The sequence below is a fragment of the Bos grunniens genome, chromosome 2 (assembly GCF_055505025.1).
Source record: "Bos grunniens cultivar Pamir isolate PY7600 chromosome 2, Bosgru_T2T1.0, whole genome shotgun sequence".
In the NCBI taxonomy this organism is placed as follows: domain Eukaryota; kingdom Metazoa; phylum Chordata; class Mammalia; order Artiodactyla; family Bovidae; genus Bos; species Bos grunniens.
Window position 1 is genome coordinate 3,622,839 of NC_141166.1, and position 12,997 is coordinate 3,635,835.

At 55.7% G+C, this 12,997-nt stretch overlaps 2 protein-coding genes across 4 annotated transcripts; one reads left to right on the plus strand and one right to left on the minus strand.

Annotated features, from left to right (window-relative positions):
• Positions 1–237: 237 nt before the first annotated feature.
• Positions 238–5,184, plus strand: MRTO4 (MRT4 homolog, ribosome maturation factor). 2 transcript variants are annotated; one of them, XM_086325602.1, is made up of 8 exons: positions 238–279; positions 2,176–2,234; positions 2,448–2,551; positions 3,192–3,273; positions 3,482–3,549; positions 4,152–4,303; positions 4,691–4,767; positions 4,886–5,184. In XM_086325602.1, exons 1-8 carry the CDS (start codon positions 252–254, stop codon positions 5,033–5,035), a joined length of 720 nt encoding a protein of 239 aa, XP_086181728.1. In that variant the 5' UTR covers positions 238–251; the 3' UTR covers positions 5,036–5,184. The 2 variants fall into 2 exon arrangements, with proteins under 2 accessions (XP_086181728.1, XP_086181731.1); XM_086325605.1 differs by lacking the exon at positions 2,176–2,234 and having other exon boundaries at positions 2,277–2,551.
• A 3,958-nt stretch (positions 5,185–9,142) lies between these two features.
• Positions 9,143–11,959, minus strand: LOC147377272 (aflatoxin B1 aldehyde reductase member 2-like). 2 transcript variants are annotated; one of them, XM_086325617.1, is made up of 6 exons: positions 11,321–11,959; positions 10,976–11,133; positions 10,522–10,637; positions 9,854–9,950; positions 9,536–9,635; positions 9,143–9,374 (listed from the first exon to the last, which is right to left on the minus strand). In XM_086325617.1, the coding sequence occupies exons 2-6, from the start codon at positions 11,052–11,054 to the stop codon at positions 9,362–9,364; spliced, it is 405 nt and encodes a 134-aa protein (XP_086181743.1). In that variant the 5' UTR covers positions 11,055–11,133; positions 11,321–11,959; the 3' UTR covers positions 9,143–9,361. The 2 variants fall into 2 exon arrangements, with proteins under 2 accessions (XP_086181743.1, XP_086181752.1); XM_086325626.1 differs by lacking the exon at positions 11,321–11,959 and having other exon boundaries at positions 10,976–11,192.
• Positions 11,960–12,997: the final 1,038 nt, after the last annotated feature.

Genomic DNA, 12,997 nt, shown 5'->3' on the forward strand with positions numbered 1-12,997 from the left:
AACCATAGAGTTGGGCCCACAGGCGGGGTCCACGGTGCGGCGCCCCAGACTCCGGCGTCCCCCGCCCGCGTGGGAAGTCTACCTGGAGACTCGGGGCAGAGGGCAGGTGGCGACCGGGCAGGGAAAACAGGGCCTCAGCGCGGGCTGGGTCAGGCACGCGCGAGGGCGCCCACCGAGGGCCTTCCCAGAGGCCCCCGCGCGCCGAGGGCCTGACCGGCAGCAGCGTCTTCCGCCCACGTGGCCACGGCGAGATGCCCAAGTCCAAGCGCGACAAGAAAGGTGAGCCCCGAAGGCCGTGGGCCCCCGGGGGCCAGTTTGTGGGCCGGCTGTCAGCTGCGCTAGGGCTTCGGGGAGGACAGGGGAGGACGCTGGGACCTGTGCGAGGAGGGAGCGGGGTCGCGGCGCGCTGGAACGGTTGGGGCCTTTGGGGTGGCGGAAACCCCGGAGGAGGCTGGAGCCGCGTCGGGGAAGTGGAGGGGGCTTTGCCAGGCCTCCAGAGAGAGTTGCCCAAGGCCGGCTGGCCCAGGGAACAGCCTCCGCACCCCTGGGGTGCCGGCGATCTCGCCTTGGCCCCCCTCTCCGACCTCAGCCCCTCTCTCTTTTGCTCTCCGTGCTCCCCCTCCCCTCGCCCCCTTTCCTTCAGCCCGGGTTTATCCCCGAGTATGGTGGTTGTGTTCTCCAAGTTGTTTCTGCCGGCATGGTCGTGCTCCGATCTTCGTATGGCTGGCTGTTAGGTGGCAGTCCGTAGGACCCCTCCTAAGAGACTGTTCCTGACTGTTGCTACTTATGGTGCGTCTCTTTCATCCCGGCACATTCACTCAATAAGTTAGAGACCTGGCAACTCTTTAGGTTTTGAAAGATACTGCAGTTATAACATGGAAGGTCTAGGGCCCTCATAGAGTTTTAGTTTTGGGAAGTGTGTCTTCCCAGGATACTAAAAATTGAATCCATAAATTCAGATAGTGATGAGCCTCATGTAGGAAAAAAGCAGTTGACATTCCCTTGTGCGGTGTAGCTAGAGAAGTTCTGTTGAGATGACAAATGAGCCGGAACTTGCAGAAAGGAATTAAGCAACCCGAGGAGTTACCTGGAAGGGTAGTGGTCGAAGGAGGGGGAACACAAAGGGCAGAGGCCCTGAAGCAAGAGCGTGTTTAACTTTTGCAAGAGGCCACAGTGGGCGAAATGGAGGGAGAGAGAACCGAGCAGAGTGTGCAGAGCTTGAAAGAGTTTTGCACGGGATTGGTTTTCACACCCAGGTGAGGTGGGAGGAGAGAGCTTGAGCAGAGGAGTGATGTGGTTCCACTTTACTTTTTAAAAGATCACTCTAGTTGATTTGTTGAGAATGGACCGGGGAGGGCAGGGGCAGTGGGCAAGGGTGGAAGCAGCGAGACAAGTAATAATCCAAGAGAACGCTGTGCTGGCTTGGGCCACAGTCGTAGCGGTGGAAACGCTGGGAAACGAGCCAGCTGGATTTTGTTTGCCCTCCTGTACTGCACTTGCCCCTGCCTGCTGTGATTACCTTTCTGATGTGTCCTTTGTGAAGAGGGGCTTTTTATTCATCTATCCAGGTCCCTCCTGGGACCCAGGGCTTTGCATTTGATCCTCTGTTAAGCATTTGTGGAATGATTGGATTCTGTGGCGGGATCCGTGGTCAAACCTGGCAAGTGCCAAACCCGTCTGAGTAAGGGGCAAACTGGGTCCCAGCTGTTGTTAGAGAAGAGGTGCTTGTCCCTCGCCAAAGAGACGCCGCTGCATGCACGGGTCCAAACTGTAAGACGTGATGTAGCAGAGAGGCCCCAGACTCATTCTTCCACACAGAGAAGCCATAGATGGTCTCCACACACTGCAGCCAACAGCAGGAAGGGACCGGCCCCAGACAGGAGGCTGGGTCTCCGGGGAGTGCACCACCCTCACTCCTCAGTAGGGAGTTAGCCCCAGAGGGGCTGTAGATAGCTGGTTTCTCTAGTAATAGGACAGATGTGAAGGGATCTTCAGGCTCAGGACTGCTGGAGAGGCATTCTGGGGACCTGGGACCTGGGAGTAGCCTTGCAAGCCACAAGCAGTAGCCACAAAAGCCTGGATCGGCTCCATCCAGCTGGGTACCAAAGGGGAGACAAGTCTCTGAGACATCCAGGTTTCTCTCTCATCATCTCCTCTTTTTCTTCTCTGTGTTAGTCTCCCTAACCAAAACTGCCAAGAAAGGCTTGGAACTGAAACAGAACTTGATAGAAGAGGTAAGAGCTTGTTTTTTATTATTGTTATGTTTATTTTCCCAGTCCTTTTATTTGGTTTTAAAGGTGGGTGTGGGACTATCTGACGGGGACAGCTCTAAACATCCACGGCGAAGTCAGAGGCCATGGAGCAGCCTCTTTCCCCCCTGGGGCTAGAGTGTTACTGCCCGACCCCTGCTGCCCCGGGACTCCAGAGCCCCATGAATTGTTCCGTAGCTTCGGAAATGTGTGGACACGTACAAGTACCTCTTCATCTTCTCCGTGGCCAACATGAGGAACAGCAAGCTGAAGGACATCCGCAACGCCTGGAAGCACAGTCGGTGAGTGGGCAGTGGGAGGCGGGGCCAGGCTGCTCAGAAAGTACAGGGCAGTTAGTGACCTTGGGTACCGGGGTCACAAGGATCGCCTTAATAAGGACAAAATGCCACCCTCCCCAACCCCCGATGAAGTATGCTTTTTAACTGTTTGGGGTTGGGGGGTGGCTGTTTGGTTTTTTCGGTCAGGCTGCTTGGCTTGGTTGGAGATGGTCGTTTCCCAACCAGGGATCGAACCCAGGCCCTCTGCAGTGAGAGTGCAGAGTTCTATCCACTGGGCCACCCGAGAAGTCCCTAACTGTTAAAGTTGGTGTTGCCCTGGGGGCGGGAGGAGAGCAGTGATCCCTCCAGGAGAGGGGGCTCCTGAGCCCTGGGGTCTGGTCCCTTACGGAACACCCAGCAGCTCTGGTTCAGACCGTCCAGCGGGCCTCTTCCACAGACCCAGATGCACTCCCTGTGGGCTGAGACAGAACGTGTGTGAGTCAGGTCTGTGCGGGAAAGAATGTGAGGGGCCCTGGGCTGCGTGGAAAGTAGCCTCTGGCCGCGCCTCCTCCTGGGCTGGGGTTCCGGTCCCGGGGACTGGAGCTGGTTGGCACTTAGCTGAGGGCAGGGCGCCTCCTTCACGGAGCCCTCTTTTTCTCTGTAGGATGTTCTTTGGCAAAAACAAAGTGATGATGGTGGCGCTGGGTCGAAGCCCGTCTGACGAGTACAAAGACAATCTGCATCAGGTGGGTCCTGGCTCTCCCCGGCGGGGTGGCGCCCTCCAGCCGTCTGGCCGGCCCAGGGGCTGGCGTCAGGCTCAGCTCTCCTGGAGCCTCCGCCCCCTCACAGTCCTCTCTAGGTGTTGCCAAATGTTGAGGGGAGCGGGGCAGAATCGTCCCCAGCTGAGAACCACTGCTCCCACGCGACGGACGCCACCCTCCTCTGGTTTTGCAGGTCAGCAAGAAGTTGAGGGGCGAAGTTGGTCTCCTCTTCACCAATCGCACTAAGGAGGAAGTGGACGAGTAAGTGCTCTGGAGGAGTGGTGGGAAGGGAAAGGTGGGTGAGGTCTCCCGGGAAGGAATAAGCCGGGATTTGGTCCAGTGCAGGGTCCAAGGAAGACCTGGTTCCTGGAACCTTGTCACCGGGTCTCCATCCTCCCCAGCTCAGAGCTCCCAGCTGAGCCGAGGAGGACGGGGAGGCCAGGCAAAGCCAGGCAGCGCCTGACCTCAGGTAGATGGGTGTTGTTCGTGATTCAGTCGCTCAGTCCTGTCCGACTCTGCGACCCCATGGACTGCAGCACACCAGGCCTCCCTGTCCATCTTCAACTCCAGAGCTTGCTCAACCTCATGTCCACTGAGTCGGTGATGCCATCCAACCATCTCATCCTCTGTCGTCCCCTTCTGCTCCTGCCTTCAGTCTTTTCCAGCATCGGGGTCTTTTTCAGTGAGTCAGCTCTTCGCATCAGGTGGCCAAAGTATCAGAGCTTCAGCCTCAGCATCAGTCCTTCCAGTGAATATTCAGGGTTGATTTCCAGCACCACAATTGGAAAGCATCAATTCTTCAGCGCTCAGCCTTCTAAACAGTCCAGTTCGCATCCATACGTGACTGTTTTCTCTTCCCTCAGGTGGTTCACAAAGTACACGGAAATGGACTATGCCCGAGCGGGGAACAAAGCCACGTTCACTGTGAACCTGGACCCGGGACCCCTGGAGCAGTTCCCCCACTCCATGGAGCCCCAGCTGAGGCAGCTGGGCCTGCCCACAGCCCTCAAGAAAGGTAGGGGTGTCCCTGGAGCTGAGAGCTCACAGCTGAGGGCCGAGAGCGCAGGTTTCCAAGCCAGGCAGCTCTCCCCACCCCGCCCCCACCTTTCCTGCAGAGAAGGTTATTTTTATCAGCCTGTGTTTTCTTACATGATGATGGGACCAAGAGTGCCCGCCTCGTGGTTGGGGTGAACGTGGTCAGGGACTTAGAGTACAGCAGTCAAGGGACAAGGAAGGAGGAGTCGGTGCCCCCCACCATCAGAACCCCCTGCCCCAGGCAGCTGACCGCTCGGGAGGAAGCCCAGTGCCTGAGCTGCCGGAGTCTCGGGCAGAGGGCCGCCGATCCTCCGGCGCCGCCCAGGCCCCTGTGCTGGGGTCACTGCTCGGGGTCCCTTCTCTGCAGGTGTGGTGACCCTGCTGTCCGACTACGAGGTGTGCAAAGAGGGCGACGTGCTGACCCCGGAGCAGGCCCGCGTCCTGGTGAGGTCCCCACGGCCCCCAGCCACCCACCCGGTGTCCGCGGCCGCGACGGGAGGGCCCACAGGCACCTCAGACCACACGCACCCTCCTGACCGCTGGTTCCCTCCATCTCTCACAGAAGCTTTTCGGGTATGAGATGGCTGAATTCAAGGTGAGCATCAAATACATGTGGGACGCACAGTCCGGAAGGTTCCAGCAGATGGGAGATGACTTGCCAGAGAGCGCGCCCGAGTCAGAAGGCGAGTCAGAGGAGGAAGATGACAGCTGAGGGGCCGAGGCCTCCAAGTCTCGTCAGGACGGCCAGGAGGCACTGCCACCGCCCTCCCGGAGCACGGCTGTGTGTCTGCTGTGGAGGAACACGAGCGAGGGGGGCAAGGACAGGCAACTTTCCTATAAATAATGAGACTTTGTCATTCAGGCTGTCTCCTGCAAAAGGGACTTTTCTTGGGAAAAAAGCTAAAGACGCTGTTGGGTTTGGGCTTTGGGTTGGACTCCCAGGGGTCTGTTCATTCCTCAAGCCGGTTTCCAGGACTGGCTCCTGCATGGCCATGTGGCCGGGCGGCTCCGGGGGCCCAGGAGGAAGCGCCTTCTCTCCTCCGGCCTCAGCGGCCCTGGCTGGAAGCTGGGGTTTGCTGAGGGGAACAGGCACCTCTCCCGCCCGCTTCTACCCCAGCTGTGTCTTCTCTCTCCCCACCCCTTCTCCCACACCCGGGCCAGGAATCTTGCGGACGACCTGAAGACGGGAGGCTTAGCTGAGGCAAGAATAAAGCCACCGCTGATGGGCCTCCCCTGGTGGTCCAGCGGCTGAGACTCCGTGCTCCCAGTGCAGGGGGCCTGCGGCAGCTAAGACCTGGCCCAACCAAATAAGGAAATAAACAAGCGTTAAAAAAAAGAATGAAGTGCCACTGAAACTGAGCAAGTGTGAGAAATGTACCCCGGCAGTTTTATTCTTCCGGGTGGTAGGTTTTTGCCCAGATGGTTCTGTTTGTATGTATTTAGGGAGGTGATTCTACACAAGAAGATGTCCACCTCGGGGTGTACGGCCCTCTTCTGTCGTGTGTAGAAGCATGAGGGCCACCTGCAGCCCTGCTGTTGAGAGGTCAGGCTGGGAGGCCCTCCTGCCGCCTCTGCCCTTCAAAGCCTGATCCCTACTCCTGCTCATTCTCACCAAGCCTGTGGGAGGCGGGAAACAGCCCGTGGCTGCAGAGGAGCCGTTCGCCGGGTTCACCACAGGCCTGGGCTCCAGCCTGGCTAGTGCCCCTTTATTCAGACAGTAAACGCCCTGTCGGCCCCGGCCTTTTCCTGTGGTGGAGGCTGCAGGGAGTGTTCTCAAGAGCATGGGAGATAAACCCTCTGTAGACAGGACTGTGAGGGAAGAACCAGCCACGCAGAGCAGCCTAAGGTCAAAATTGACTGTGCGAGAGAAGGAGGCGACAGGTGGAGTGTGCCCTCTGCCACCCCAGACTAGGCCTAGCGGAAGTAGTTGGGACAGTCGTGGGCGACCAGGCGCCAGGCCTGATCAAAGGCCCCCACAAGGGCCGGCTCCAGGGGCCATTCCTCAGTGGCCGCCAAGTTTTCTTCCAGCTGCTCCAGGCTGGACGTGCCCAGGGTGACCGCATCCCCGTGGGCGCCCTGCAAGGGAAGACGGCCAGACATCACACAGTGATGCCCCGCAGAGACCCCGTCACACATACCCCCGCCCAGCCCCGCCTCTGCCAAGACCTGGGAGCCAGTATCTGTGTGTGCTCAGTCCCTTGGCCGTGTCTCACTCTGATCCCATGGACTGTAGCCCACCTGGCTCCTCTGTCCATGGAATGTTTCAGGCAAAAATACAGGAGTAGGTTGCCATTTCCTCTTCCAGGGTGTCTTTCCAACTCGGGAATTGAACCCAAGTATCTTGCATTTCCTGCATTGGCAGGCAGATTCTTTACCACTGAGCTGCCAGGAAGCCCCCAGTGTCCATACCCTGCATTATTCCAGAAGGAACTTGCCTTCAAACAGCTCCAAAGCCCTGCCTCCCTAGACACACATGGGCAGGCCTGAGTTCGGGGCCTCCCCTGCTGCTCTGCAGCTGGGCAGGCCTGAGTTACTTACATGACCTCACTAAGCTTCAGGATCCCTTTACTTTGCAGGGTGATTGTGGGGATTAAAATTTTGTAAAGGCTATGGTTTTTCTAGTAGTCATGTATGGATGTGAGAGTTGTACTATAAAGAAAGCTGAGCACCGAAGAATTGATGCTTTTGAACTGTGGTGTTGGAGAAGACTCTTGAGAGCCCCTTGGACTGCAAGGAGATCCAACCAGTCCATTCTAAAGAAGATCAGTCCTGGGTGTTCATTGGAAGGACTGATGTTGAAGCTGAAACTCCAGTCCTTTGGCCACCTGGTGCAAAGAGCTGACTCATTTGAAAACACCCTGATGCTAAGAAAGATTGAGGGCAGGAGGAGAAGGGGACAACAGAGGATGAGATGGTTAGATGGCATCACTGACTCAAGGGACATGGGTTTGGGTGGACTTTGGGAGTTGGTGATGGACAGGGAAGCCTGGTATTCTGCGGTTCATGGGGTCGCAAAGAGTCGGAAATGGAGTGGGTTGCCATTTCCTTCTCCAGGGGATCTTCCCAACCCAGGGATTGAACCCAGGTCTCCCACGTTGCAGGCAGATTCTTTATCATCTGAGCCACTATGCAGCAAAAATTTAAAAACAACTAAAAATGAAGTCATGCAGCTCTCCCACTTCCTGCCTCCTACCTGGAGCTGGCAGTGGTGGTGTGTCCAGCAGAGGGCGACCGAGGTCGCGCCGGGGGTTCTGGCACCATGTGCAGCCTCCAGGGCCTTCCCCACCAAGGCAACGGCCTGGAAGGGGTGCTCCTTCTAGTAGCTGGGCAGGGAGGGAGGGAGGGTGGCACAGGGGTCAGAAGGGGGTTTCCTGCAGGGTGTCAGTCTAAGTGGAGGCTTTACGTCCCTGAGCAGCAGAATGCGTGTGGATTTCTGGGTCCCTCATGGCGGTCCCTGCCCAGCGGTGAGACCAGCAGGGGTGCAGTGGGCAAGAATCCTTGCATCGCACATGCTCACCAGACATGAACAATACAACCCCCAACGTCAGGACCACATCTGTGTGCCCCGGATCACGGACAGGACAAGTCCTGCTTCCAGTCCTACCTAACTCTATCCTTGGATCAGCCACCCGCCTTCACTTAGCTGCTTGGTGAGGAGACAACCCAAGCCAGCCCCACACGGTGAGCACAAAGTGTAAGACAGATAATGGACCTGCCGTGCTTTCTCAATAGAGCAGAGAAGGTAAAAACCATCAGCCAAGATCCTGGGCTTCCCTGGGGGTGCAGTCAGTAAAGAATCTGCCTGCAATGCGGGATACCTGTGTTCCATCCCTGGGTTGGGAAGATCCCCTGCAGGAGGGCATGGCAGCCCACTCCCGTATTCTTGCCTGGAGAATCCCCATGGACAGAGGAGCCTGGCAGGTTGCAGTCCATGGAGTTGCAAAGAGTTGGACACAACTAAGCAACTAAGCACTGCACAAGGCCCTACAGGGTGGCTTTCTGGAGGTACAGAGGGTAAAAACCTGTCTGCCCCTGCAGGGGACACCGGGTCAATCCCTGGTCTGGGAAGATTCCACACGCACGGGGCAATTAAAGCCCGTGAGCCGCAACTATTGAGCCCTCGGGCACAACTCCTGAAGCCTGTGTGCCCTAGAGCCTGCGCTCCACAGTGAGAGAAGTCGCCACAGTAGAACCTGCTCACCACAAGGCCCTGGCTCTCCACAACTAGAGAAAGCCCCCACCTAGCAACAAAGACCCAAGACAGCAAAAAATGTGAGTTATTTTTTACAGAAAATATCCTCCAGGAGAGAGGCCCAGGCACTGGTGGTGTGACAAGCTCCTTGATACGCTGCTTAAGGAAATGGCTTCTAAACCTGGTCAGACAATCAGAAACTCTGGCGCGGGTGGGCGCCTGGATTAGGGTTTAAATCACACCACTGCACACAGAGGTGGTTCCAAGTATGAGACACTGTGCTGCGTAAAAAGTCCTGGGACATTTCAACAAAATTAGCACTGAAGCTTTGGAGACTTAGCTTCTATAAATCTTGAAAGATGAGCTTCCCAGCAGTCCATAGATAATGTCTAAATTTGATACATTAAGGAACAGCAATAAAGCATATACGTCAGAGATCCTACAGTCAACGCCAGAGGGAGAGTAAGCTGACAGAGTTTAAAAGCATCACCTCTAAGGAATGTGACTTGGAAAGGGCTTGTTTTAGCTGCGGGCATGTATTACATGGATACTTTTTCAAACTTTAAAAAAATGAAAGGGAAAAAAAAAAGGTAAAAGGGCTGGTCCCAACAGATGTTCAACTATAACTTTGGACATTGATGACAATTTTATTGCCAAGAATTTACAAAACTTAGGCTCAGTGCCCCAGGTGACAGGGCCAGCAGCAAGCTTCAGGGTTCCCCAGTCCCAATGCGAGGTGTCTCCTGCTGCGGTGGGCAGGGGGGAGGCTCTTCGAGGGAGGAGACACAGTCTTGCAGACCCGGGAGAAGGGCCAGAGCTCCACACACTCCCAATCCAGGTCGCCAGTCACTCTGGGAAACTTTAGGGGTGCTGGTTGGGTTCTCAGTAAAGCTGGGCTTGAGGGGTCAAGGTCTGAGCAAGAGGGGAGGCTCTGGAACCCAAAAAAGCAGCCCCAGGGACGCCCCACTTTCAGACTATGGGGACCCTCCGGCCCCGCCCGTCCTGATGCCCCCAGCTCACTGATTCCTGTAGACCTCTGCCCAGCTGTTCCCAAAGAAGTGGCCCAAGGGCTGTTTCCCGTCCTTGTCCTCATACTGGTACCTGCCGGTCAGCAGGCCTCCTGCGGGAAGGCTGCAGTCAGACCCCCAGGCACTGCCCCCAGAGCCCGCCTGGACCGGAAGTGGGGGTGATGGCGGGGGAACCAGGACGGGCGGAGGTCCTGGCAAAGCCCTCCCCTTCCCAGGTCTGGGGCTAGGCTTCTCCAGGGTCAGGAAGGGGCAGAAACGGGGTCAGGAAGGCCCTCCCGCCCAGGGGAGCCTGTGCCCGCACAGCCCATACCAGCCAGAGGGTTGTAGGCGTAGAACCGCAGTCCGAAGTGCCGGAGGCAGGGCAGGAGCTCCGTCTCCACCTGCCGGGTGGTGGCGTTGTACATGCCCTGCGGGCAGAAGGGCCAGCTGAGCGGGGCCCGGCCGGGGAGCCCCAGCCTGCTCTCAAAGTCTTCGGTCAAGACCCCCAGGACTCCACATGGTTTCCAAAGTCACTACTGGTGGACGGGGAGATGGTGCTGGGCCCCAGGAAGGGACGGCGGCCTGGCTCTGCCATCCCACACACATCTGCAGGCACCAACCGTGGGCTGGACCCTGAGCTCTCAAACACACGCGGATCCGGTGAGCTCTCTGCTTCAAGAGATGTCAGAGTTGAGTTGAAAAGACGAAGGCAGAGGATGCACTCTGTGACCTTGACCAATTTATCTAACTTCTTTGAGCCCCACTTCAGTAATCTTGTCTGGAAAATTCCTTGGACAGAGAAGCCTGGCAGGCTGTAGTCCATGGGGTCACAAAGAGTGGTACACAACCGAGCACGCGCGCGCACACACACACACACGCGCGCGCGGGTGGACACACAGACGGAGCCTCAATCCGCTCAAGGGTAAATCGAGAATGACAATGGTACTCTCTAGCTGGGAATCTCAGAGGACTGATCGGAACTTTGACACACTTACTCACTGAAAGTGAAGGTGTTAGCGGCTCAGTCGTGTCCAACTCTTTGTGACCCCATGGACTGTAGCCAACGGAACCCGGGTCTCCTGTATTGGCAGGCGGACTCTTTACCACTGAACCATCTGCAGAGTGTTTGAGGGCTGCTCATTTGGAATCTTCATTCCTCCAGCACAGTCCCCACCCCTTCCTGATGTTAACTTCAGACCTGAGCTTTAAGAACTTTGGCCCAGCTAGTTCTAGCCTGAAGGAGGGAAGAGGAAGAGGAGTTGGAGAAGAAAAAGCAATTAGAAAAAGACCAACCTAAATGCGCAACAGATGACTGGATAAAGAAGATGTGGTATACATAAACAGTGCAGTATTACTCAGCCAGCAGAAAGAGTGAACTAATGCTACGCACAGCAACGTGCATGGACCGATTTTCACACTAAATGAAGTAAGTCAGACGGAGAAAGACGAATACCGTGTGTGTGTGTTAGTCGCTCAGTCATGTCTGACTCTGCGAACCCGTGCACTGCAGCCTGCCAGGCTCCTCTGTCCATGGGATTCTCCAGGCAAGAATACTGGAATGGGTTGCCATTCCCTTCTCCAGACAAATACGATACTGCTTATATATGGAATCTAAAAATATGATTCAATTGAACTTATTTACAAACTAGAAACAGATTCAGAGACAGAAAACAACCTTATTGTTACCAAAGGGGGAAGGGGGGCATAAATCAGGAGTTTGGGATTAACATATAGACTAATATATATATATACACACACACACACACACATATAAAACAGATAACCAACAAGCACCTACTGTATAGCACAGGAAACTATATTCAATATCTTGTAATAACCTATAATGCAAAATAATCTGAAATGTGAAACAAAATCACTTTGGTTATACCTGAAACTAACACAACATTGTAAATCTACTTCAAAAAATTAAAATTGAAAAAGATAATAAGACCAGAGTTGCCTCGACGAGGCAGCCAAGTGACCCAGAAAGAGTGAGGCCCTGAGACGCATGCATGTTCTCGTCTTGTTCCAGATCTACCCTGCCGTGAATCATTTCCCCCTGCGACACCCCAGAGTGAAAGACGGCACAGGGTGCCCACGACGATACTATTAACAGTAACAGCTGATGTGGCCGAGCCCACACTGTGTGCCTGCCAGCACAGGCTACACGCACTGAGATGGCATCAGACATTAAACCTCCCGCCCTCACACATTAAACCTCCGCCTGGCCACAGCTGCCTGCTCCAACACCCTCAGCGCTGCTAAATGTCACTGCCTTTGCCCACTCACTGCCCACGCCCACAGCCAGGAATGCCCTTTCTCCTCTCACTCCGGGAAAATGGTCAGTTCAAGGTCTGACGTTCCCTTTTCTGAGCATTCTTCTTTGGCCCGTCCCAAGAAGCGGTCCCTCCTCTAGGCTTCCCAGCTGTCTCTAGATGCTGAGCTCCCTGAGTGCGTGAGTGTCAGTTCCCCTTCTGTGGCCTTGGACAGAGGCTGGCACAGAGCAGGCAGTTAGACAGGGTACCTCCCCCACTTCCCCATCCCAGCTACTGCTGGTAGCTCCAGGGCTCCCAGGCGCACCCACCCTGGTGAAGTGGGAGGCACCAGGACTGAACCACGTGCCCAGGCCTCCAGGGAGGAGTCCAGGGCTCAGAGCAATGAGGAAACTGGTCCCTGCGGGTTCCAAAAACCGATCTGCAACAGTGCCAGGGAGTGCCAGGGCGATAAGGGCGGGACTCCTGCAGATCCGGACCACACCGGGCACCTGAGGGGAAGGGGGCAGGGGCTGCCCAGCGCCAGATTCCGTTTTCAGGGCCCCCTGAGAGGGGCTAGCCAAGTCGTTCCAGGCTAGGTAAGGGTTGCTGAAAGGAGGGAAAAGGAAAGGAAAAGGGTCAAGACTTTTGTACTGTCCAGCTGTCCAGGGCTAATGTGCAAGGGCGCTGGGAAGCCCGGGTTTCACAGAGCTGCGAGGTGGCCAGAGGACTTGGCGTCCCGGGAAGGGGACAAAGCTGTCGGTCCTGAGCTTTTATAAACTTAAAACTAGACGCACTGCGTGTGTGCGTGCTCAGTCGCTTCAGCCGTGTCTGACTCTCTGTGGCCCTACGTACTGTAACCCACCAGGTTCCTCTGTCCATGGGATTCTCCAAGCAAGAATGCTGAAGTGGGTTGCCATGCCCTCCTCCAGAGGATCGAACCCACATCTCTTACATCTCCTACATCGGCAGGCATGTTCTTTACCGCTGAGCCACCAGGGAAGCCAAGACTTACTATATGACTCAGCAAAAACTATACCCCAGTAATCTTCATGAACCTACCTACAAAAACCTTTGACCAATATAGTTGACTAACATTAACTCTATTGACTGATTGGCCAGTTTAAGGCCAACTATATGCCTGGATGAAATTCAGTGTGTCATGATGTATTATTCTTGTTATATATCACTGCATTCAATTGGTCAAAGGTTTTTGAAGGTAG